Genomic DNA, 26,413 nt, shown 5'->3' on the forward strand with positions numbered 1-26,413 from the left:
ATTTTTGTATGGCTTAGGTGAATGCATGATTATGGATAAAATATAAAATACCTAATGTAACATTGCATGTGATTGATATCTAAACTCGACGCAAAGCTTAAAATTAATGTGAAAATGTACTTAATGATAAAGGTTGTAAAAGAAAAAGATATAGGAGAGAATAACATACATCTTTTAGATACGGTGAAAGGATTGCTAGGTTGTGTATTGAATTGAAAATGCATTGGAAAACATGTATAACTTATGTAAAAAAAATTACAGGTTATAAAGTAAGAAAAAAACAAGTAGCTCAACAGATGAAAATAAAGAAAAATAGTTATGGTAAGAGAAATGAACTCCTACAACAGGAAAATTGGTAAAGTATGTAAAATTAGTAAAATGTGAGTATTAGAAAGTGGAAACCTCACCTCACAAGTCGGTTTTGTGGGGTTGAGTTAGGCTTAAAACCCACTTTCTAATATGGTATCAGAGCCATGGTTGAAGCCTATCCTAGCGAGTTCTAAGTTGACATTGTATTCTTTTATTCCACCCGCTATCGGGTCGTTATCGGACCACCCAATTTCTACTATCACGCATAAGATGTCTATACCTCAGTGTGAAGGGGTGTGTTGGAAGTCCCACATCGACTAGAGATAAGGCCAAATTATAATATATAAGTGAGGTGCAAACTTCACTTTACAAACCGATTTTATAGGATTGAGTTAGACTTACAAATCACTTTCTAATAGTGAGTGTTACAATAAAGAACAAAAAGAAAACAAGATGACAACAATAACTACCTCGGACAACAATCTTCATACAAAGAACGTACAGAGAGATTAAAGTAATTCTATTTATGTATGCTTTATTAAATGCTCTCCCTTACACGTGTATATCAATATATGGATGTTTGAAATTTTTGAGTTAAGATGGTTCGATGGTAAGTTTTCTTTAGAACAAACCTTAACCATGACATAAACTTAAAATATACAGTATTATAATATAGAATTATTTGCAATAGCACAATAACATTTTTTTTCTTATACTAATTCAATACATATACATATACTTTTTGCTATTCATTTACATTATTAATATTTATTTTACTTATAACTATATTTATTTATATAGTGTCAATATTACTTTTTACATAAATATAATTTTAATATCAATTTTAAGGTATGTATTATATATATTTTTGTCTCTGTAAAAGAAATTCATTTATATTGATTAACTAATTGATTTTTTTACATGTCACTTAAGTCAAATACAAAGCAACAGATTATAACAATAAATTTAAAGAATTTTTTTAAGTGCTTTATGTAAGGGACTTATTTAATAGAACTGCAAGAGATGCAAATAAATTTAACCTAAAGAAACAGGTGAAATTACAAATAAGGGCAGGGTGAATGTATATGCGTAATGATGATGGGTGAGCATGGATGTGGGATGTATGTGAATACATGATGATGCATGTGCAGAGTAACATGACGTGACACAGGGTCTGAGGTGAGAGGAAAATATCATTGCCACGTATGCATTCAATCTAGGCTTCTCAGAGCTCCTAAAGATCTTCTCCTTCTTTCTCTCTCCCAGTTGTGTGTGTTTTGAGTCTTTCTCTCTCTCTCTTTCTCTCACTCTGCCTTCCACCTTGAACCACCACCTCTTAAATATTTTCATTTCATAAAACTCCACAATTTCCCATTTTTTCACCTCCATCGTTTCATCTTTGCAACAGCCACGTTTGCTTCCTGAGATAATTGCTTATGCACACAAAAGGACTCGGGTACATTTTTTTTTGCTGCTTTTTTATTTTTTATTTTCTTGATATAATGATTTTACGGCTTCCTGGTTTGTTCACGGTGTTTGTGTAAATTTCTGGACTGGATTTCATCGGCTCTCTCTCTTACCTTTTTGTTAAGAAAATTTTGTACGGTGAATCTGAGTTGTTAGATATTTAACGGGCTTATTTATATATTTATTTATTTAATTTGTTCTAGCTTTTGAATCTTAGCAGACCTCTGTGGTGTGGAGAGAAATTCAATATTTTCCTACAAAGTCTTATTCTCACTACTATTTTTGTTTTATTTTTTTTTCCTTTTTAAATTTGATTTTTCTCTGTTTGGCAGTTTTTTTTTCAGATTTATCTGTGTTTTTGATTTTCATCATTTAGGAAATAATTTGGATATTTTATAATGGTGTTAGAGTGAAAAGAACTTAGAAATTATCAGTAATTTTGAAAAGTATAAGTGTTCTAGCTGCACAGAGCAACTAGTTGTCGTGCCTAGTATCTACTGTTATCTCGAGATGAATTTGGCTGTCTTCCTATGTGCTTGCCCTCTGTCGAAAGTAAATCTCTTTGTGAAAATTGTTTTGGTGGATATTGGTGATGGATTGATTACTAAGGTAAAACGTATCTGGCCATGGTGAACAGGGAATGGTGAATTACGATATTTTAATTCTTGATTGGTAGCATGTTTTGGCTGGAATTTGGATAACTGCTTTTAATTGTCAGAGGTAGAAGGAAACGATACCTTGAAAGTAGATAGATGTCTTCTTCTTCTTCAATGGCTGCTCCCAGTGAAAAGTGGACCGACCGTCTTCAGTTCTCCTCATTGTTCTGGCCTCCCCCACCAGATGGTCAACAAAGAAAGGTGTCATTTCACTCTTGATTCCCCCTCCTCAAGCCCCTTCTTCTATAATGTTCTTTTCTCAAAGTAAACTATAACTTTAGTCATTGAATGTCAGTTGCTCTCTTTTATGAATTATGATAAGAATAATGATAATAATTATAAAATTTTGTTTAATGTTTCAACGTTTGGAATAAAGCTTTTTGGACTTAGGAAGTTAAGAATGAAATTTCTATATGTCTACTTACTATTTTTGGAGTCCTCACAACCAACTGTTGTAGAGTTTGATCCTTGCTTCTATTATTCTCCTAATGTAAAAGTTGAATTTAGTACAATGTTAGTGGGCCCATGCATTATCCAAACACAAAGGGTACTTGTGTGTGTTGGGAATGCAATGAGTTGTCGAGAGATAATTGGTTCATGAATGGAATAATATGAAGGGATGCATCTTTGTACTGTAGCCTTTGCATGAATCAGCATAAGCACAGCCCCTGATGAGACTAGCAGCTATTTAAATTTGACGGTCTAGCTGTTTGGTTTTTGTGGTTCTCTGGTACTTTTGAGCCTGTTGAATATCCTGAGAATTTAGAGAACTTTCTTGTATTTCATTTCAAAGGTTTTGGTAAGAGTAACAAATAGTAATGGCTAGTGGAGACAAAATTCTGCAGTGGAATGCAGAATACTTATATTTAGACCATAGTGTCAAACTTAAGTATATTTTTTCCAGTTGATATATCTTCTATTGATAAAAAATTCCCTGATGAAAAAATGCCTTGGATGGAATGATTTAATCAGTTGATTTGTAATCTTTTCTCTACGTATCTTTACAGAAGTTTGCTAAATAACCATGTTAAATGTCGTCTTTGAATATAAAAGTCAATGTTTTATGATACATGTAATAAATTGAAAACTCTTCAGTGCTATTATAATAGTGAAAAATCAGCAGTCTTTTGATAAATTGTAATGCTGAGAATAGTTGTTTCTCAATCAAATACGTGGATTGATTGAAAGCTTATTGTAAACATTTTTTCATCTGTAGTTCTGCTATATTTTGTTGGTTTTTGTCTTATCATTTCTGCTTTTCCTAGGACCAAATTGCTGCATATGTTGAATACTTCATTCAGTTTACATCCGAACAATTTACTGACGATATTGCCGAGGTATGATAAATGCTCCCATATTTAGTAATGAGCCTTGTGAACTGGAACAAAAGCAATCTATATAATTTTTTTTTTGTATTATTGTTTTTGTTATTATTGTTATTGTTATTATTATTATTACTATTATTATTTTACATGAGAAGCCAATGATTTTTTATCAAATGCCATTCACTCTGTTCTATATTATTTTGACAGTTGATCCGGAACCGCTACCCGTCCAAGGAGATTCTTCTCTTTGATGATGTTTTGGGTATTTATGCTTTTTTGCATGTTAGTTTGACTTATGGTTGACTCAACATATATGTTGGTTACCATATTTATTTTTATCTTATATGAAATAACTTTATATTTTACATTTCATCCAGCCACATTTGTCCTTCATCATCCAGAGCATGGACATGCGGTTGTGCTTCCAATTATTTCGTGTATTATTGATGGGACACTAGTCTATGATAAGGCTAGTCCTCCATTTGCTTCTTTCATATCTTCAGTCTGCCCAAAAATTGAGGTATAAGTATAATCCCCTGTTTCATAGCAAAGTATCAAATTTGACTGAATGCCTCATCTTTAACAGTATACATGGAAACTTTGCTTAACACATGAATAATTTAAAACCATTCATATCTTTCTATTAATGGAATAAAACAGCAAGTAAATCAGTTATTCAAATATATGGAAATCTACTCAAGTAAACTTTGTAGAGAAATTTTAGGAGAATCAGTAAGAAATAAATAAATCAGGCATTTAGCTAATCCCTTTGAAAGAAAAGAAGTCTCTTTCTTTGAGTTTTTCATCTTCGAGATTGATTTAATATAGCAACTGTCCGTCTTCAGTTTTTGTTAAGTGGTTCTCTATTATTTTCATTTTGTGTATTATTTTGCAGAATGAATACTCAGAACAATGGGCGCTGGCTTGTGGTGAAATTTTGCGTATTTTAACTCATTATAATCGCCCTATTTACAAAATGGAAAGGCAATATGGTGAAACAGAAAGAAGCAGTAGTGGCAGTCATGCCACAACTAGTGAACCTATTAATGGGAAATCTGTGCAAAATTCTTTGACACATCAGGAGAAGAAACCTATAAGGCCATTGTCTCCCTGGATTACTGATATATTGTTGGCTTCACCAGTTGGCATTAGAAGTGACTATTTCCGATGGTGAGTATTTCTTAATAATTTGTTCTTAGTAAGTAACAAATAGTTTATCTCCATCAATTTATTTGGCCAGATGTGGTTAATTATGTATGCATGTATGTTTTAACTTTGCTTGCACGTCCTAAGGGTTTCATGGTTCAGTTTAAGGTTTGACCTCAAAATCAACCATATCTCATGGTTCACAATTTCAAGAACCAAATGAAGATACTAATTGTGGTCTGATTCACTTCCAAACCATGGTTTATTAGTTTTTGAAGTTTGGTTATTACCACTTGAAAAGAGAAGGAATTATTGAATATATTGTGTTTGTAACACGAGCTCTAGTCCCCTTTTATAGGCCTTCTAAGGGAAATGGGGAAACTAACATAAAAAGGAACATATGAATAATATTAAAGACATGAGATACTTATCTATCATTTACCAATTGGAGTTCTCACGGGTATAGGTGTTGTCTATAAGGCTACTGTCCAACTTCTCTTTGATGAAGTGCTGGTCAATTTCTACACGAATAGTTCTGTCCTGCTGTATAGGATTGTTAGGTAATAACCAAATTATTATCATATAATAGTCTCATACATAAAGTCACCTAGAATGATATTCATCCGTAACATCTCAAATATATTGTGTGCCATAGGTCAACGCCACTTTAGTATTAGATCAAGCAACTACATTTTTTCATTTGTACTTTGTTTACCAACTTTTCTCCAAAAAGAACATGCGATACCTTTAGGTGATTTTCCATCAACAATTGACCTGATAGAGTTTGCATTTCTATACCTTAGATGGATAGTGTACCTTTTGAATAACAGTTCTATTGTACTTACCTTAAAATATTTGGGGATTCTATTTTCTGCCACAGGTTTCTTTTGGGTATCATGCATAGCCTACCACACTCATTGCATGAGCAATGTTTAGGCTAGTGTGAGATGAATAGATTATCTTTCCCACCAGTCTTTGGTATTGAGACTTCTCTACTATCGTATTAGACTAAGTAATCTAGCGGTCCTACAATCAATCAGTTGCAGTGTAGTGCAAAACATAGGCTGAATACCACAACCTTGTGCTTGCTATTGCAAAAGTATCTTGGCTCATTCCTTGTTAGCTGAACTTGGAGTGATGCATGTTGTTCCTATCATTCACTTTGACAATGTGAGTGTTGTCTCACGTGCTCATAATCTAGTCCTCCATGATTGTACCAGACATGGAGGTTGACGTTTTTTTATTTATTTATTTTTTATTTATTTAGGAAAAGTTCTCGGTGAGTAAATTTTGGCTGTGCATGTTCTTCTATCTGATCAACAAGCTGACATCTTGACTAAAGCTATCTTTCCAACCCAGTTTGATATGATGAGGTCCAAACCCCAAGTGTATGATCCCTCATCCTGGCCTAGCTCTCACCCGTCATGGACTTGTTAGGTGAGTCTTAATAGAGTATACTTGATTGGGTGTATTAGCGCCCAACAAAGCGGTCTATGTTGTGTAATTTCCTTTTGTTTGTATAACTGTAATCAGTTTGTGATAACTTGACCTTAACCAATTTGTTCGTGATAGTTGAATCTTAACCTGTTTATTAGCAAGCTTATTTAGCTTGACTCTATAAATTCACAAGTCAATACTTTGTAACTTCAGCTTTTACTTTCAGAATCAATGAAACAAATCATATGGTTTTCTATGAAAAGTCTCAAATCTATTTTTCGGGATTTTTTCTTTTCTTCGAATCTTGTGGTTCCTTTTTCAAAGGGAATTCCAAATGTTTTGCACCCAATTTGCACATTTCTTCAATAAGATCAAGTATATACATTCCTTGAGTCAAAGATACCTTTTTTTGGAATGGACAACCTCTATCCAAAGAAAGTACCTGAGTTAAATTGAATTGCTTGCTTCTTCCTTAAAAACTTCTTTTCAATTTCATGATCACATGCACTGACCATGTCATAAACATAGAGGAGTGTGAGTATTACCATGACAAATGCTTTATGAACAAGGGAGTTATCACCCGGCTGTGCCTGTACCCCATGGAAACTTGTGTGAATCTTCCAAACCATCCTTGAGAAGATTATTTGACAACCTGCTGGTTTAACTTTCCCTGGTTAAGGCTTTAAACATGAACAAAGGTACTATAACAGAAGAACAGGGTAGAAGACTGGCCATAACATGAACAAAAAGAAAGGACATTTATTGTATCGAATTAACACCAAATGGCATTAATCCAATAAACATCTAGAACAGTAATCTCTGGAAACTTCAAGGAATTAACAATTATTCTTTTTTGCAACCCTGTTTTGTTTGGGGTATCAAAGCGTAGCTAAAAAATTATGCCATTTGCATTGAGAAACTTAGAAATTTGTTGTTTATGTATTATGTGCCACTATCAAAGGACAGTTGCATGATAAATTTTCCAAATTTAGTTTGAATCATGTAATAAAAGTTTACAAACACTAGAAAACTTCAATTTGCTCTTTTATGACAAAAATCATTGTAATAAAGGTAATTATCAATAGAGAAGCAAAACATTTTGAACAAGATATATTACGATTGGAAGAAGATCCTCATATAAGAATGAATCCAATCAAAAAGGTTCAAGGATGATATGGTATTTCTCTCCCTTTTGAATAGAAAAGTTAAACGTTTGTCAAATATGCGGTTCTAATTTTGGATTGAAAGAGATGTAAAAGTAATATTTGGGAATTGACCTACTTATAATTACTTGAGCACATCATTTTTGTAATTTGTATGGTATATCATTTTCAATATCAAAATGTGTATGGAGCTTATAGGTCTATGAAGATAAGGGCCAAGCTTGTGCTTTCGAATATTCAAATGCTAATTGGAAAGTTCTCCTATTGAAAGGAGATATATTTGTAGTGTGGTGAATTTATTGCGGATGACATGTTTTCCTAGAAAGTAAGAAATAAGGTGTTGTATTGTAAGAAGGTACCTTGACTTGTTTGTTCAATTCCTTTTCTTGAACAAAGAAAATATCAAATTCCTTGTGCTTTATCTTGTTGGGAAGAATTGGGAGCCAAGGAAACATTGCTTTTATTGATTTGAAACATTGTAAGGGCAATAGTAAGCACAAACAGCTCAAATCACAGGGTTTGGAGCCTAAAGACTTTAGTTGAAACTTGTCCTAAGTTAGGGTATTTCACTCTTTTGTTGAACCAAGAAATCACCATTTAATTTTGGATCACCAAGATACAGATTTGGACCAATAAACATTTCAACACATGGGGGTAGACAATGGTTGTCTGAGGCATCAAAACCTTGTGACTGGGTCATATGGACCTCTTCACTGGAAGTACTACTTGTACGTAAGTGCCAATTGAGAATGATTTTGATGGTGATAGGCTTAGTTTACCATTGGAGAAAATGTTTCATTAAAACAAGATTCCTATAGGTGTGAAACCCTTAGGCAACCGACCTTGCTTCATTAAAACAAGATTTCTTTGACCAAATAATCTTCTTGTACCAGCAGAATTGCAATAACAAGGCAGAGGGGCTAGTGTCTAGGTGTTGTTGCATTGAAGTGAAGTAAATTCATTTGACAAAAATAAACCAATTACGATCCTACAAGACATGTTTCACAATTTTTTCTTCTGCATGGGTTGATAATAAAACAGGTTACTGTATTTGGATTTTGTTTGCTGGTAAATGTTTGTAGACCTAGGTGGTAGATGAGTAGGTGATGGTTGGTGAAAGAAAAACGTTAGCTGAGAGGACGATGAAGTGGAATAAGGATATATAAAGTGGGCAAATAGTTGAATGTTGATTTGTATGGTTATAGATAATAATATTTGAAACAATGAGAGTAATAATGGAATTGGGAAGAGATTTTAGGGGGGATAAACGTGTTCTAAGAAGAGGAAGAATGAGGAATAGAGGGATTTAAAATCATTGAAGCTTACATTTTTTGAGATGTATTACTTGCCAGTAAAAGAAAGACAATCACAGCCTTTGCTTGAGGTGGAATGGCCAAGAAAAAAAACTTTTGAGAGTGGAAGTCTAATTTGGGTGGAGTAAAAGGAATTAAGAACAGCCAAGTGTGTGTGTGTTGGACTGAATTCATCTTCAATTTTCTAAATGAGCCTACAAATAGTAAAAAAGTATTAAATGCACTGATAAATATTACATTGAAAGTCACGTCTCATATTATACTTGTTTACTTGGTGAAGAGACACATGGGAGAAGAGATGGTAATTCATTGTGTTGTGATTACGATTTTGATAGAACCCCCTAACAAAGATAACATGTCAGTAGAGAAAAAATGTGCAATGCCTCTGAGAAAAAGAGAATATTCTATCTATTTGCCTAGTATTTATCATCCTTATACAAACTAGTATTTTCCATGATAATGCAAATTTGCCTTTGATTTTGCTTCATTTTGTTGGTATCCAACTGGTATTGGAGCACTCAATCTAAAGAGTTGGAATTTTCTCTAGATGCCCAACAATGGAGTTTGAAGTTGAGGGTTTGGAGCATAGTATGGAGGAGTTGATTGAGGAGAGTCTTTTGTAGACTAATAAGCTTAAGTGGACATTACAAGAGGTGCAAACTCATGCTCGCAAGCATTCTTGTTGACAATGAACATTGATGAGAAATGACAAGGAAGAAGACGATAATGGTTGCACTGATTGGTCTTGTGTTCCCAATGCAAAAGACGGGAGGGGAGTGTGATACAAGAAGAAGGAAAATGGAGGTTTTGATATTGAAAAGGTGATCATGCTTATGGTTGGATCATTTGGGTGAGAAATACGTTAAGTTAGGCTTAGAGAGGTTGAAAAGCTTGATGTGCTAGTGATTCCACTATAGGTCTCGACTTTGAGTTGGTATCAATGGTGGGAAGAGCAAACCACATTTCTTAATGGGGAAGGTGTTTAAGTGTGTTGATATGATGATTTCAATCGAGGTTGGTTCAATTGGGTTCAGTATTAAGCATCAAACAAAATGGAATAGTGGGAGAAATTTGAACTACTGATAGAGCCATTGAAGAGGGATGAACAAAGAGTGCTAGAGTATTTTTCTTAATGGGTTAAAAGAAGAAATGATAACATGGGTAAATTCAAGAGTACCTAACTCTCTCCTTAGTCTTAACTAATTTTAGACATCAATTGTTTCTTATTCCGATTTCTAACTGTGGAGCAAGTGTTATTACAATGATGGTGGCTTGTGGTTTTGGTATGACATGATAAGATTTTGGTATGGTAAGTATGATGACAACTAGACAAGGGAGTAGAAGGGTCTAATGACTTGGACAACTACTATCAAAGAAATGAGAAGAAATGGAAAAACTTATTAGTATGGGTAAAATGTAATTACAAAATAACAATATATGCATACGTAAAATGCTTATACAATTCGGTTTGGATTGGATTGTTTTACAAAAAGGAATTTAAAACTATCCAAAGTGAAAAAGAATTTGATTCACATTTGTTTGGTTATCAACTTTTTGGTTCCATTACTGTGGTTTGGATTGGATTGGATCAATGATGAACATGACGATAGGGGATTGTTCGAAGATGACTATTTAGAGGAAAATGAAGTTTAGTGAAGTTATAGGGATTTTATTAATAATGCACATTGTAGTCAGAAAGGCATAATCTTTAAACCTTATAGGTATGCGAGCATGAATCTACATGGTAGACCCCAAACCAATCACATCTGTGTTTGAAATCAACTATGCCATTTTTGACGGTGGTATGAGGCAAATCGAGAATGTGTAGCCAAACTTTTTTTTTGCATATGAGTTGCTTTTAAGCTAAAGTTTGAAAAAAGGCCTTTAAATTGTTAAGCTAAAGTTGTATACATATTTTTCATTTTTTTCTTAAGTTAAAAGATGTTTGCATTTGCAAAACTTTGTTTTAAGTTAATATATTTTTAAGATAATTTGAGTTACAATGAACTCCCTAGTCATCTTTGAAGTTGAGAATCACTTTATTCCCGTGGACAACTAATGCCTTGCCATTGCATAATTCCCCAATAACAACAACCTTCTATGAGTAACATCGCTCATTTCCTCCACAGTATCATGCTTGTCAGCTTCGCCATCATCCTCTATTCTTCACGAACTCCTTGATTCAATTTCTTCATCCTCATTCACAACTCCTCCCTCCCTTTTCAGGCTCTTGTGTCTCCTTTGTCCAATCATCCCTCTTTGTGTAATATCTCCTCTCCTTGGTTCCTATTCCTCTATGAGAATCCCTCTCCTTTCTGCCTCGGGTTCTGCTACATCGACGACTTTGCTTTCAACCGCAGCAGTAGCTGATATGATGCAATGGTGAGTCCAAAGGGCTTCAATCTGAGGTCCTTCTGGATGAGCTTGACACACATGAAATTGCATCAATCATGGTGGTTGTAATTGTTCTCTTTGAATAGGTGAGATGTGACTTTGTGAGGGTTAGTGGCAAGGGAGATGTTGACGATGATGGAGCGGCCATAGTAGATGTGTTTGTTGAGGGCACACAAGGATCTTGGTAGAGCAAATTAGGGCCTTTAACATGGGCTTTGTTGTAGTTGAGTGTCTTTAGTTATTTTCAAATCTTTCATTTGTGTATCTCATCTCTCAACAATTACATAGCACTCGTAAAGGATGAAATGGGTGCCAATCGAGATATAAGCTTGTTGACAGCCTTTCCTAATTGTTAATTGAAATACATGGATTGAGCTGAAAATCATATTTCATAACTATGAAAAGGAAGGCATTTGACTCATGGTCATTATGGATTTCCTGTATTGGAATATAGCATAACTAAGTTCAGGGGTACATGATTTCATTAGTCTTCTCAGTAGTGTAAATTATGTATGGTTATAGTTTCTCTTCCTTTATCTTGGTAGAATCAAACAGCTTCCCATAGTATAATGTATTGAATCATTTTGTTATGTTTGCATTGAGCATCATTGCTTTTTAGTCCATGACTTTGGTGTATGTTAACAGGTGCAGTGGTGTTATGGGTAAATATGCTGCAGGAGAACTCAAACCTCCATCAACTGGTATGATAAATTTTGATAATTTATTACAGAATGATGTTCTTTCTTTCTTTTTTTAAATTCCACAATAATATGTGAACAAATTCATATATAAAAAAGGAGACATTTCTTTAAAAAGTAAAGTTTGGTTAAGTTGTATGTTTATTTTTAGTTTTTTGTAGCACTTAAAATCTACTTCAGTACTTTTAATCATAGATTGAGTTTATGTTTACACTATATGCTAGTTAGCTTTATGCACGAAATTAGGATTTGCCTTTTCCGTGCAATCTTGTTCATTCCTCTCATCTCCTCTCTTATTTATTTATAACTCCTCTCTTCCATCCCTACCACTACCCTTTGTTATCAGTTAGTCCAAATATGACATGAAGATATTATTGGGCATTTAAGTTTATTAGTTAGTGTAATTAAATTAGATAGTTAATCTTATTCTATCTTCAAATAAGTTTAGCATTATTTTCCATCTTAAGACTTTAAGAGGATTTTTCTGTTCAGTCTTATCAATCATAATGTACTCTGGTCTGTGATTTTATAATGGTGATTTTCAGTTTTAAGTTTTGAAAATTTCAAAAGTTAAACCCAGTTTTTGTTGAGTTTTCAGATTCAGTTTTCTAGGTTTAGTATTTGATAAATTCTTGCTAATTAAAAATGAGTCAACTACTGCAATTTACCTTGTCCCACCGGAAACTCTGCCAATATAAAATAAAAAAAAAACATTGAAACATGAAAATAGTCATAAGTGACAAAAATAACTAAAAAATGAAAACTTTGAAAAAAAATAAATTGACAAAATAAATATTAAGCATAGAAACTATAAAAAAATTGGTAAATATAAGTCACACAAGCCATCCAATATAACTGTTTGCTGTGTTGACAGTCTTGCTAACATTGGGACTGAAAATAGATTAGACTTTACCTGATTTGATTTTTTACTTTGTATCATTAGTTTAGATTTTTTTTGTACCAGGTGTCAACTCTCAGACTTTAGATTTCTATAGGTTTCTTCTTTGGGAGGGTTGTTGTTTTCTTTTACATGACTTCAGTTTGGTCTTCCGTATATTTTGTATCTGTTTTTCCTTTCTCTTTTATACATCTTTCCATATAATGGTCAGCGGTGAAAGTAACAAAGATGGTGGTGATAGTGGTAGTAATGATGCCATGACAACAATAAGGTTATAAACAAAGATAATGATAATATGATTTTCTTAAAACTAAACTAAATTTACAAATTGTTTTTTCTTGGTTTTGAAAACAAATGTAAAAGTGTTTTGAAATTGGGTAAAAAACTATTTCAACTGGACTTTTACTGAATCATCTTGTTTGAAAATCTTGCAACTACTATGAGAAATGGCTAAATTAACTGGATTTTGATAATCTTGCCATGCACCTCATGTTTTTTAAAGAAGCATATCCTTACAAGGCATCCAAAAATGAGGTAAGTGATAGAAAGTTCTATGCAGGGAAGAGATGGTATAAAGCACTGCAACATTTAAGATTGAAAATGTACAAATTACTAATTAAAAAGTCGTAGGAACAAGGTCAGTGAAAACCTCTTTTGGAGAGTTTCATGTGAAAAAAGAAATCTCAGTTTAAATCTTGACCTTGGGTTTGGATAGAGAATTTCATAATTTCTAAGACATTTAAATACATTCGATTTGAATTTATCCCATTTCAAATTGTTTCATTTTTCAAATGTCTTGTCTGGATAAGACAATTCAAATTTACTGAATTTTAATTTTTTGATTTGGAAAAAGTATTTCATTTGCCATCAAATACAAGGAATTATTTAAACATCAAACAATTGTTAGTATTTCAAAAATATCAATATGAATTATTTCTTTTTAGTTGATCTTGGTTGGTATTATTTTTCAATGAATGTTAATCAAGGTTTTTTAATTGGCCAATATTGTTTACAATTAATATCAACCACAATTATTTAGTTTGCATTGATTGAGGTTATTTTTACTACATTTCTGAAAACAATAAAGTTATTGTGTACGGAAAGTTTCCCTAGTCAACATTAGGAAAAAAATCCTAACAACTTTTGACAGAGAATAACATTGCTGGCAATGATAAAAAAGTAATCATTGTAGACATCCCGAAGAATTAGTCACAACAGGCACAAATAAAAAACAATGCAGTTCACAACTGTAAAAAATAGTTTTCCAAAAATTGGCTAAGAAATATTGACTCGAGTGAAAAGATTAGTAGCAACAAAAGATAATCCTATCATAAGAACATAAATATAAAAATAAGTCTTGTCAACTTCAATAAGAAAACCCTAGTTGACATCAACCAAAAAGTAGTCCTCTCAACAATGTCTTTGTTTGAGCCAAACTGACAATGTCCTTACCAAAATCAAGATAAAAAGAAAATATGAAAGTAAGAGACTGTTGGGAATAATCTAAGTGTGAGTCACAGTCTCACGTTGAGTAAAAATGACAGTTAAACACTATATAAGAAAAAAGACTCATGAACCTAATGTCTTGATGTTTTGGGTTAAAAGTGATGTCAATCCCTTACATGTGGGTTGGGTTGATGGTACATACATAATCTCTCCTTAATTACTATGAAGCTCAGATATGGCTACCCCGCTTTGGAAGCATTTCTGATGTGGCTATTCAAATTTTTTAATATTTTGTTACTATTTTATTGTTATAGTATATTATTCTACATGTTTCGTTGGCCATAATCTAATTTAGTTCTGATTTTTTTAAAGCCAAGTCTAACTAAGTATAAAAATTCAAAATCTGAAAGTGTATAAATTTAATTAAGAGGTATGAAAATATCTAAACAATTTGGTAAGTAATTATTTCGTACTAATTGATTAAATTTTTTAATATCTTAAGTATACAATAAAACTCAAATTGACTTAGACCTTTGCAACAACAACAACACAACATAGCAACACTACAACCACAATAATGAATGTATAAGTAAAGGTAACTTTTCACTTAAGGGCTAATATACCATATGAAAGGGACTCATCCTTGAGGAAAGATTGTTGAGAATAATCTAAGTGTGAGTCTAAGTTTCACATTGAGTAGAATTGACAAAGTTAAATGCCATATAAGAAAAAAGGTCAATAAACCAATGCCTTAAGATTTTGGGTTAAAAGTGGTATCAATCTCTTATGTGGATTTGACTAAAGTCACGTATATATAGTTCCTCTCTAATGAATACCCTATGAAAAAACCCATCAAAGACATGAATTTTAAATTCTTACTTTTAAGGTGGAATTTGTAATTTTCTTATTTTCAGTAAATCCAATTACTATCATATAAAAAAAATATAGAATTTTGATTTCTTTTGAAATTTCTTACCCTAACAACACATTTTTTGTAAAGCATTTTAAATTCTTTTACACTCTCTTAAATTTTTCTATCCAAACACACTATTAGTGTTTGTGTTTTTGAGCACTTGGTCATTCTATTTATCTGTTGAAATCATAGAATGGCCAACTGAAATTCGAATGCTTAATGTTGAAGAATTTTACAAATGCCAAAGCTATTGCATCGTGTTAGCTATATAATAATAGAACACCAATGATGAAATATAATAATAGAGTACAATGTAGAAATCATGAAGCTTAGTTTTTATGTATCAAAGTTAACTTTTTATGTTCTCATTTTTATTTGTGATCTTGGTATATTTGTGTGTTTTTTCTTTCTTTCTTTCTTTTTGCACTTATTGATTGTATTTAATGATCATCGTTACCACAAGTTTTCTGGTGTGATTGATATCCTCGATGCACACTGATAGGAGACTAGAAATTAATTTTGTTTGTCAAACAACTATGTGAAAAGTGAAGTTTTATTAAAAATGGTTATCACTTATATATTGTCACTAATGTTTATGTTTTTAATATGACAAGGAGATGACTTTTTTCTTTTATCTTTTAGCTTCTCGTGGTTCTGGGAAGCATCCTCAACTTGTGCCGTCAACTCCACGATGGGCTGTTGCCAATGGTGCCGGTGTAATATTAAGTGTTTGTGATGATGAAGTTGCTCGCAATGAAACTGCTACTTTAACAGCTGCTGCTGTTCCTGCACTTTTGCTTCCTCCTCCAACAACTGCTCTGGACGAGCATCTAGTTGCTGGATTACCTGCTTTGGAACCATATGCTCGGTTATTTCATAGGTTATTTTTAACTTAAATATCTTTCTTGATTTTAGTTGTTCATAAGTTCATATGTCTGAAAATATATATATGCACCTAACATTTGCAGATATTATGCAATTGCTACTCCAAGTGCTACACAAAGACTTCTTCTTGGACTCCTAGAAGCACCTCCATCATGGGCCCCAGATGCACTTGATGCTGCTGTGCAGCTTGTGGAGCTTCTTCGAGCTGCTGAAGATTATGCATCTGGCATAAGGGTAAGTATAATCCTGATAGACAGAGAATAACTGCAATGTTGACTTTAATAAAACATACATTTTTACTACTATGATTTTCATATAGTATTTCAGTTATGCAACTTAATTCAAAACCCAATTTATATTGAAGAGTTAACATATGGCTTGACTCAGGTAGTGTGCTAGGTCATTTACATTATTGAATATTTGGTTTTTCACTAGATTTCCTTTCACGTTTTATATATTTTAATAGTTGGTGAATCTGCTAGTTTTCTTAAATTTGTCACCTGTATGGTTTTGTTTCTTGCTATGTTAAACTAGTGGATGTTATAAGCTATTCTATCATTTCAGTGAAAATTGGAAGTGTGCATAAGTTGCTAGACTTTTAGGTTTGGAAAAAAAGAGTTAAACTACCATTCCTAAAACTAGTTACTCTACTCTATATTCTGTCTTCCTTGGACCACCAGTTGTTTCCATGTTATAGGTGAGAAGTATCCAGTGGTTTTGTTGTTGATTAATCTTCACCAGGAAACTTGTTTTAGTGGATTCGTCCTTTCCACCATGAGTAGGTTAAATCAAATACTTAGCTGCAAGTTTTTTTATTCAGTGACATTTTGAATAACTCATTTGCTTTAATTCATTTTAAATTGAAATAACCTTATTTTAAAGTTAGGGGAATTGCACTTACTTCTGCTTATATCTTTGTAAATGAGGTACACAATCCTTATAGCATAAATATACACTTACATTCTTTATAATTTTATCTAATAACTAGCATGTTGGCCAAAATTTAAGCAAAATAAATTATGCAGATTAAAAATTTAAGTTTTAAAATGTACAAATTGAAGGATTTTATTGTTATATATTAACAATGTAAAAAAATTTGTACTGTTATCCAATTATAAATTATCATATGATTAAACATCGCTAATTTTGTAATAATTAATTTAAATTGGTGATTATAAATGAACTGACATGGAACTTAATCGACAATATATAAAAAAAATTAAATCATTTACTGTAATTAGTATCACTTTATTACAATTAAATAATTTAAGTTACTATGATTAAATAAAATAAAGGAAGTATGTGTTACTTTATTAAAACACAGAAAAGTGAGTGTCCATTTAAAAACTATTGTGAGTGAGTGTTATTTAAGAAAACCTCAGGGGAGGTGAGTGTAATTTCCCCTAAAAGTGATATTCGGTTTAACATATATTTATAACTTTATGAAGTATTATGGAATGACTTATATTGAAAACATATAACTAAGTTTTTTTTATTTAATTATTATAAGATTTATATGCAGTTTTTAACTTTATATAAATGTATGTGCAGAAGGGACAGTATCTTTATTTTAAATATTTTAATCTCTTATAAGAATTGAAAGTTGAAGGTCACAGATTGACTTTTTAGTCATGGTCATCATCACCCATTACTATGTTACCCACATAGTCAACCAAAAATGTAAATCAATTAGGGAAACATCTATAGAATAAACATTGGTCAGGTTCACTTTGGATCATGTCATATTATGGACAAAACTTTCAAATCCCCCAAACCAAGCTGGAAGGGGGGTTTTAAGTCCATATTGAACCTTGTAAAGATGGCATATGTATCCACAACATTCCCCTTTAGTAACAAAACAAGGTGGTTGCTCCACATACTTTTCTGCATATCTCCATGAAGGAAGACCTTCTTAATGTCTAATTGATAAAACAACTAGTTTGCATAGCTGCCAAAAAAAAGAGATGGACAAAGATTATTTTAACCGTAGAAGAGAAATAATCTAGGCTAACACTTGGGTTTAGCATTTAGCTACCAGTTGAGCATTCAGTCTATCAATACTTCCATTTGGACCAACTTTGACAACGTAAATCCAATGACTCCAACGATGAACTTTGCAAGAAGACAAGAACGTTTATCTATGTTTGATTAGATTCTAGTTTTGTCATTTCATCAATCATAGTGTGCTGCCATTCTGATGAGAAAGGGCTTCGTGTAGGGACTTAGGAATGGTGATGACAGAAATAGCATAGACAAAGGTATAGTGTGTAGCATAATAGTGCAACATAGAGTATCAATTCTATATGTGTATTGTAGTGGGATTACTTGCTACAGGATAACATCCTATTGTGCATTTTGATAATTTCATCTGAAGAAACTCAGATTTAAAACCAATTGACTGATGTGTTTTCCTTTTTTATGTTAATGAAGCTTCCTAGAAATTGGATGCATTTGCATTTCTTGCGTGCAATAGGGACTGCAATGTCCATGAGAGCTGGTATAGCCGCTGATGCTGCGGCTGCTCTGCTTTTCCGTATACTTTCACAGCCCGCATTACTTTTTCCTCCTCTTAGACAAGTTGATGGAGTTGAAGTTCAACATGAACCTTTGGGTGGATATATTTCTTCCTACAAGAAGCAGGTTGTGTTCATCTTTATCAGTTAACATTTTTTAACGTGATTCTAGTTTTGTACAGTTATGCATGTAGGTTCTTTCTGTACACTTATGATCCAAAACCTTTGTTATTGATCAGATAGAAGTTCCTGCGGCTGAAGCCTCTATTGAAGCTACTGCCCAAGGCATTGCATCAATGCTTTGTGCCCATGGTCCAGAGGTTGAATGGAGAATTTGCACCATTTGGGAAGCTGCTTATGGCCTGATTCCTACAAGTTCCTCAGCTGTTGATCTTCCAGAAATTATAGTTGCAACCCCACTTCAACCTCCCATACTGTCATGGAATTTGTACATACCCCTACTTAAGGTCCTGGAATACCTTCCTCGTGGAAGCCCATCAGAGGCATGTCTTATGAAAATATTTGCTGCTACAGTAGAAGCCATTCTTCAACGGACATTTCCACCTGAGTCCACTAGAGAACAAAGCAGAAAGTCAAAATACCTGTCTATCCTTGGCTCTGCCTCTAAAAACCTTGCTGTGGCAGAACTTCGTACTATGGTTCATTCCCTTTTCTTAGAATCATGTGCGTCTGTAGAGCTTGCTTCACGACTACTTTTTGTTGTCTTAACTGTCTGCGTTAGTCATGAAGCTCAATTCAGTGGAAGCAAGAGGCCAAGAGGTGAAGATAACTATCCAGCTGAGGAAATCATTGAGGACTTACAAACATCTGAAAACCAGAAAGAATCAAAAAGTAGGAAAATGAAGAAGCAAGGTCCCGTAGCAGCGTTTGATTCTTATGTTCTGGCTGCTGTTTGTGCTCTTGCCTGTGAGCTTCAGTTGTTCCCTTTGATTTCACGGGGGAACAATCATTTAGTTTCCAACAATATTCAAGATATAGCCAAGCCTGTTAGACTGAATGGATCTTCCCATATTAGACAGAATGGATCTTCCCATATTAGACAGAATGGATCTTCACATATTAGACAAAATGGATCTTCACATATTAGACAAAATGGATCTTCCCATGAGTTGCGAAATGGCTTAGATTCTGCAGTACGTCATACTCACAGAATTTTAGCAATTTTAGAGGCACTATTTTCATTGAAGCCATCTTCTGTCGGCACTCCTTGGAGTTACAGCTCAAATGAGATTGTTGCAGCAGCTATGGTTGCTGCACATGTTTCTGAATTGTTTAGGAGGTCCAAAGCTTGCATGCATGCTTTGTCTGTTTTAATTCGTTGCAAGTGGGACAAGGAAATTCACTCCAGGGCATCATCATTGTATAATCTCATAGACATTCACAGCAAAGCTGTTGCGTCTATAGTGAACAAGGCAGAACCTTTAGAAGCAACCTTAATTCATGCACCTATTTGGAGGGACTCCCTTGTTTGTTGTGGTAGTAAAAGGCAGAATCAATGTGAAAGTAGCTGCTTTGACCCTCGGCAAACATCCATTGTACCTTCAGCAGATTCATTCCCATCAAAACCTAACCATACTTCTGAGAAAACCACTTGTTCAAATGAATCATCAGGGTGTACCTTGGGTAAAGGTGTCTCTGGTTTTCCACTGGATGCATCTGATCTAGCCAACTTCCTCACAATGGACAGGCATATAGGATTGAATTGCAATGCGCAAATTTTTCTGAGATCCATGCTGGCAGAGAAGCAAGAATTGTGTTTCTCTGTAGTTTCACTTTTATGGCACAAGTTGATTGCCTCTCCCGAGACTCAACCTTGTGCAGAAAGCACGTCTGCCCAACAGGGATGGAGACAGGTACAAGTACAAATGTTATACTGCAGCAACTTTATCATCTTTTCTTTTTGAATATTCTCTTTTCTTCCAATGGTTGAATTGTGCATGTTTTTAACCTATAGTTGAATTTGAGAAGAAAAATTCTTTGATGGAACGACATAATTCTTGTTAATCATAGAAGTTGGGTTCTGAAAAGCCAGAACTGCAGTTTGAGGATAAATAAGTGTATCTTGTACACACAAGAAACATGGGAAAGACTGCCAAAATTATGTAACAGATACATTTGAAGAAATTTCTGATCTGAACTTTTAGAAAGCCGAGAAAGCAACTTCCATAAAGATTAGCTTTGAAAATTATTTATCTTGAAAAAAACCTGAATAGTTGTTCTCATCAAAGGCAGATTAGTTGATCAATTAAAAACCGCTATGCTACATTAAGTTGGATGAAGTGTCATACCAAGACAATAGATGAGATATACTGGGTGTAACTTCTGAATTTCAAATGAAACTATAATAGTATGTGCCAACTGGTGAGATGTATCGAAGAATTCACATTTTAGTTTTTTGTTTAAATACGACAAATTGGTAAAGGTTGACAAAGTTGCCCTATTGAGTTAGATGATAAGATAAGAGTTATAAATGTGTGCAATGTAATTGTGTGGATCCAAATACCTCTTTTATATCCCTGTTTCTACTGAAAAAGGTTGGTAATTGACTATTTTGGATTTAATGTTATGTAGGTTGTTGACGCCTTATGCAATGTTGTATCAGCCTCACCAACGAAAGCAGCTACGGCCGTCGTTCTTCAGGTCCAAAATTTCGTCTTATCATGAAGGATTTCATAAATGACCTTGGCTGCTAACTTGGACTCAATAGTTACTATTTTTTTTTTCCAAAAATATGTCATTTTTTAAGCAGATTTCCAAATTTTAGGAATTATATTATTTCTAATATCTATGAGAATTGGCTTTTACATTTACTGGCTAGAAATTTCTATAGCTGATACTGAAATTTCATCTATCCAATGTTTATTTTTTATAGATTTCTTTTTATAAATAATCATTGTTATTATTTCCTGCATTTTACTTGTTAAGTCACTTTCTTGTACTTGTTTACTTGTCAGGCGGAGAGGGAATTGCAGCCCTGGATTGCCAAGGATGATGATTTAGGTCAGAAGATGTGGAGAATCAATCAGCGGATTGTAAAATTGATTGTAGAACTTATGAGGAATCATGAGAGTGCGGAATCATTGGTAATTGTGGCAAGTTCATCAGATTTACTACTGCGAGCCACAGATGGGATGCTGGTTGATGGAGAAGCTTGTACTTTACCACAGCTGGAGGTAGTGTGTTTCAACATTGGTTTCTTTGTACATTATTTAGTTAACTTAATTCTCAGTCTTAAAATCAGAAAACCGGCTCATTTCTAACTTCCATATTAGTGTTTCTACTTTAAAATTTACATGCATTATATAGTATTTATGGGCATTTAATTCTTACTTATTGTATTTACCCTAAAACTTTTAAGTTGTTTAGGAAAGGATCCATTGATGGATAGGATATAGTTATCATTACGAGAATACCTGATAGAAAATAACTTGTATTAGCAGTTAGTTCAATGTTAACTTCATTGATGATAGTTGTTTATAAAAAAAATTGATGGAAGTAATGTGTTAGGAGTAAAAATAAGAAAGGGCTGAGCATGTAATTAGGCAATGTTTTGTTATTTGCTTTTTGTGGAGGAACACTACTCTTTGTATGAGACTTTTGTCTCCGTGTTCCATTCGAACAATCCTCTGTAGTTGCTCCTCCATTGCCTCCAACATACATGGCCATGATTAGATCAAGAACTTACTTCTCAATGAATTAATTGTCAATCTTTTCTCATCTCCATTCCAAGTCCACTTGTGATGCCTGCCCCACAGTCTCTTGCCACTGGTTCAAGCACCAAAACCGAGCCATCATCCAAATCGGTGCTACCACCTCTTTCTTGACCCCCTCCCCAACCACTTCTCCAATCTTAAAAGCCTCTACATCAATAAATGCTCTTATTTCCCTCCACCATGTCTGTCAATTCCCTTTTTTCTTTCCATTTCAGTTTTTATTGTTTATTTTCCACTGAAGAAGACAATCCACCAATGAAGGTGACGATCTTGAGTCTGTCTGTTTATCCAATGTTGGTTTGTCTGCTCTCTGGCATAGTCTTGTCAGTGAAGTGAAAGTGGTGACCTTTTGGCGCCTCTCCTTTCTGAACTACCTTGTTCTCCATTATTCTTCTCGACCCTCCCCACGGTCACAATGTTCATTGTCATCTCCCTGTCCATAGGGAGTATACATTACCTGCATGAAGTTTATTTCACATTAAGGATGATGGAGGGTTTACTTGAGATAGCAGAAAGGGAGACCATGAATAATGGGAAAAGTGGCTAGAAGATAATTTGGAAATTGAAGGAGTAGGAGGAATTATTTGGAGAAGGTCCATCGTACGAACATACATCATAGGTGATGAATGCGGTGCATGTTGGACCACATAGATTTGGCTTTATACTGGTCTTCAGCTTAAACATTTTCATGGAAATAAATAGAGAGAACAGTTTGAAAACTACTGCATGATGAAACAACATGCCTTTAATGCATAACACATTAAAATATTGGTATGTTCTTAGAGTGGAAAATTGGAACGGAGCAGCAGGTTTGGGGAAACTGGTGAATTAGTCAAGTCACTGTTTTCAGAAAAACCAAAAATCAGAAGAGCAAAATATTTGTTAAAAACAGTCAAATCAGTCTAAAACCAATGAAGATTGAGATAACCTTTTTGCTATTGATCTTTTATCTTATTGGGCCGATATAATGGTTCTTTATTCTTATTTAAAAATTTACCTAACATGATTGTTTTTATATTAATTTATTGTTTAATTTGTAATATTAAAATTAATAATTATTGTTAGTTTGACCACGGTTCAATTTTAGCAGGTGAAATTGGACTAGGTGTCTTCAATTTCATTAACAGGTCTTGTTTTTAAAGCATTGATTTTGTCTTAACACTACCCTCTGAGTAGATTTAAGGTTCGATCATGTGGAGCTTTCTACAAATATAATCTATCCTCTAACAACAAAATTTCACAGCATTAGAATTTACTCTTTGCATCACTTGTAGAAACAAGTCAGTGGGGAAGTTTCTGACAAAGGGACAATCATTGTTTATAGTGTTCAATCAGCTCATGAAAAACAGGTTACACCCACACAAATTTACTACTCTTATCCATAGCACAATACCCTGATTCTACATGCCATGATGCCACTACATTTTGCTTTATCCTCTTACAAGAAACTTGGTTTCCTGAAAATACAGCGCCCCAAGGTCTTCTATTGTTGAGTTTGTCGAGAAGGAGGTTTATTAGAAAGATACAATACTAATAAAAATTGAGTCTAATCACATAATGGATTGACATAACCTTAAAACAATGAATTAATGGGTCTTCATCGTGTTCTACATTCTCATTTCTAGCCAATGGAAAACTTAAACTCACTTAGATTGTCAATACTCTATATCTATACAACCAGCATGGGCATCATCTTAGGTTTTCAAAATGTGCGCATTGATGAACTCACACGACGGGGTTAACCACACATGGTGAGAAAGTTATATCAAAACGTGACTTAAGAGATTACTAATCTTATGAACCAGCTTTCTAATAATACATCATGATTTTATTTCCGTATGCTAACAAACATGAATTTTCAAGCAGCTATTAGTGGCAATGTGAAGGGAGAATTTGCTTTTTCATATATTTTTGTTTTATATTTAAGCTATATTTATGTTTCAATAATTACAATGGCCAGTTATTGGAAGCGACAGCTAGAGCGGTTCAGCCAGTGCTGGAGTTTGGAGAATCTGGATTGGCTGTGGCAGACGGCCTTTCAAACCTTTTAAAGGTCAACAAATTTTCCTTATTAGAACTTAGTGAATGCAAATATAATTTTAAATTCCCAGACAAATGCACATTTACAAAAGGGCTATCTAGTGCAAAACTAAAAACTCTTTTGATTTTTCTTAGTCATAATTACTGATATATTTGAGCTGTAAATAAATCACATGCAGTGTCGTCTCTCAGCTACAATCAGATGCCTTTCTCATCCAAGCGCGCATGTTCGTGCTCTGAGTATATCAGTTCTTCGTGACATTTTGCATACTGGTTCAATCAGATTTAGTCCTAAACCTCGGAGAATAAATGGCACCCACAACCCTTCTTATCAATACTTCAATTTGGATGCCATTGACTGGCAAGCTGACATAGAAAAATGTTTGACTTGGGAAGCTCACAGCCGACTTTCAACCGGATTGTCTATTAACTTTCTTGATACCGCCGCCAAAGAGTTAGGCTGTACTATCTCCATGTGAAATGAAATCAAACTCTGCTATCATCCATCATAGTCTGTGACATTTTTTTACTAAACTTGTAGAAAAGAAAAACATACGTTATTGATGCTTATGGAACTAACGTCTTTACAAATAAGCAACATCATTATGCTAGTCCTGTTAAAAGAGTCACAGTCATAATTCTAGTATGTTTATAGAAAGCTCATTTTGTATCGTGCATGTATTGTAGCTAAACTAAGTTTTCACCCACAACTTGGTCGTCACTCTGGTCTCAATAGAACAGACTTGTACAGTAACGATAGACGAGGCTGTAACCAGGTCCTTTTCTTCATCATCGTCTCATTTTGTGTTATGTTTCTGTTGACTTAGCTTGTAATGAAAGTCGTTTATAATCGTTTGGAGTAGTCTGTGTTCTAGCCGCCATTTCTTTTCTTATAGGCTTTTATCTTCTATCTTTTTCATTTTGGAAGATTTTCTGTATTTTTACTATTTTCTACTTGAACACGATTTCAGTTAATAAATTTGAAATAGGTCTAATTACGATCCCATCAATCTTTGGGTCATATATAGTTAAATATCATTAATTATTTGAATTTATGTTTAAAAACTTAATCACCTACTAGTGCCAATCATAGAAAAGTGTGGTTTAGGATATCATTTAATAATTTCTTAACTATTGCTGTATTATCTCCTTTTATTATTATTATTTTCTGTGTAAGGATTAAACATATTTAACCAACTATTAAACTTCTTTAACAAATCTCAGTGTATAAGATATTGATCTTTCTGGACATATTAATGATTGATTGGCGATGTCATTACTTTGCTTAGTCATACTAATGATTAATTATCAATCTCATCAATTTAGCGAGGAAAACATTTTAGGTATGGTCAAATAATTAAGAGAAGTAAAAAATTCTCGTTTTTAATCTAAAAGCACTTTCTACAAGAAAATTCATTTTAAAAACTTCGATTTTCTATGAACGTAGTTATTTATTTTTTGAAAAAATTGAATGTATGAAAATATAAAAAGATTGGTAAAATTAATTTCATGATAATAAAAAAATATATTAGAATCAAATTATAATTAATTAAAATTCTAAAAAATGTATGAATAGTAAATTGTTTTGTTTTTTATGTGAAAGTATATAAACATATTAAAAGAAACTAAAATAGTAATCATTAAGAATAAAGTGTTCTATTTGTTGTTTAATAATATTGTTAAGGAAACAAAAATAAGAATTTGTCTTTAATCAAGCAATAAAACAGAAAACAGAAAATGAAAAACGGAGTAACTTTGAAAATGTATCCCAGAAGGCATTGAGAATCAAATAACATAAAAATACATAGTTAGGTATACAGTAAAGTACAAGTAAGCAATAAAAAACCTAACGTAGAATACGTATCACACAGGATTTGAAGTGAGAGGATATGAGGAGAATAAGCTGTTAAAATTTGAAAATATATGTATTTTTCAACCCAAAAAAATATTCTAAATTAGTGTAGTAAATTTTTTATTAGGGTGTAGAAAGTATTTGCCTACTCATCAACTACTCATCAACTACTCATCAACTATTCTATAAGAAATAAAAGCCCAAACTGAGGTAATAAATGGGCC

At 33.3% G+C, this 26,413-nt stretch overlaps 1 protein-coding gene across 2 annotated transcripts; it reads left to right on the plus strand.

Annotated features, from left to right (window-relative positions):
- Window positions 1-1,576: 1,576 nt before the first annotated feature.
- LOC124845047 (protein GIGANTEA-like) lies at window positions 1,577-25,199 on the plus strand. Of its 2 annotated transcripts, none has more exons than XM_047322077.2 (15): window positions 1,577-1,765; window positions 2,414-2,633; window positions 3,698-3,769; window positions 3,965-4,019; window positions 4,135-4,277; window positions 4,653-4,927; window positions 11,856-11,911; window positions 15,808-16,045; window positions 16,134-16,284; window positions 18,481-18,690; window positions 18,803-20,437; window positions 21,156-21,224; window positions 21,539-21,757; window positions 24,258-24,350; window positions 24,517-25,199. In XM_047322077.2, the coding sequence occupies exons 2-15, from the start codon at window positions 2,529-2,531 to the stop codon at window positions 24,814-24,816; spliced, it is 3,621 nt and encodes a 1,206-aa protein (XP_047178033.2). In that variant the 5' UTR covers window positions 1,577-1,765; window positions 2,414-2,528; the 3' UTR covers window positions 24,817-25,199. The 2 variants fall into 2 exon arrangements, with proteins under 2 accessions (XP_047178033.2, XP_047178035.2); XM_047322079.2 differs by having other exon boundaries at window positions 2,495-2,633.
- Window positions 25,200-26,413: the final 1,214 nt, after the last annotated feature.

Source organism: Vigna umbellata, chromosome 8, assembly GCF_029865625.1.
Source record: "Vigna umbellata cultivar VRB3 chromosome 8, Vumbellata_1.0, whole genome shotgun sequence".
Classification (NCBI taxonomy): domain Eukaryota; kingdom Viridiplantae; phylum Streptophyta; class Magnoliopsida; order Fabales; family Fabaceae; genus Vigna; species Vigna umbellata.

Excerpts from the sequence above, each read along its gene's own strand:
- LOC124845047 (XM_047322077.2), top strand. The coding sequence starts at position 2,529 with ATGTCTTCTTCTTCTTCAATGGCTGCTCCCAGTGAAAAGTGGACCGAC. Across the intron at positions 4,928-11,855 it reads AGAAGTGACTATTTCCGATG|GTGCAGTGGTGTTATGGGTA; the intron begins GTGAGTATTTCT and ends GTATGTTAACAG. Across the intron at positions 18,691-18,802 it reads TTTCTTCCTACAAGAAGCAG|ATAGAAGTTCCTGCGGCTGA; the intron begins GTTGTGTTCATC and ends GTTATTGATCAG.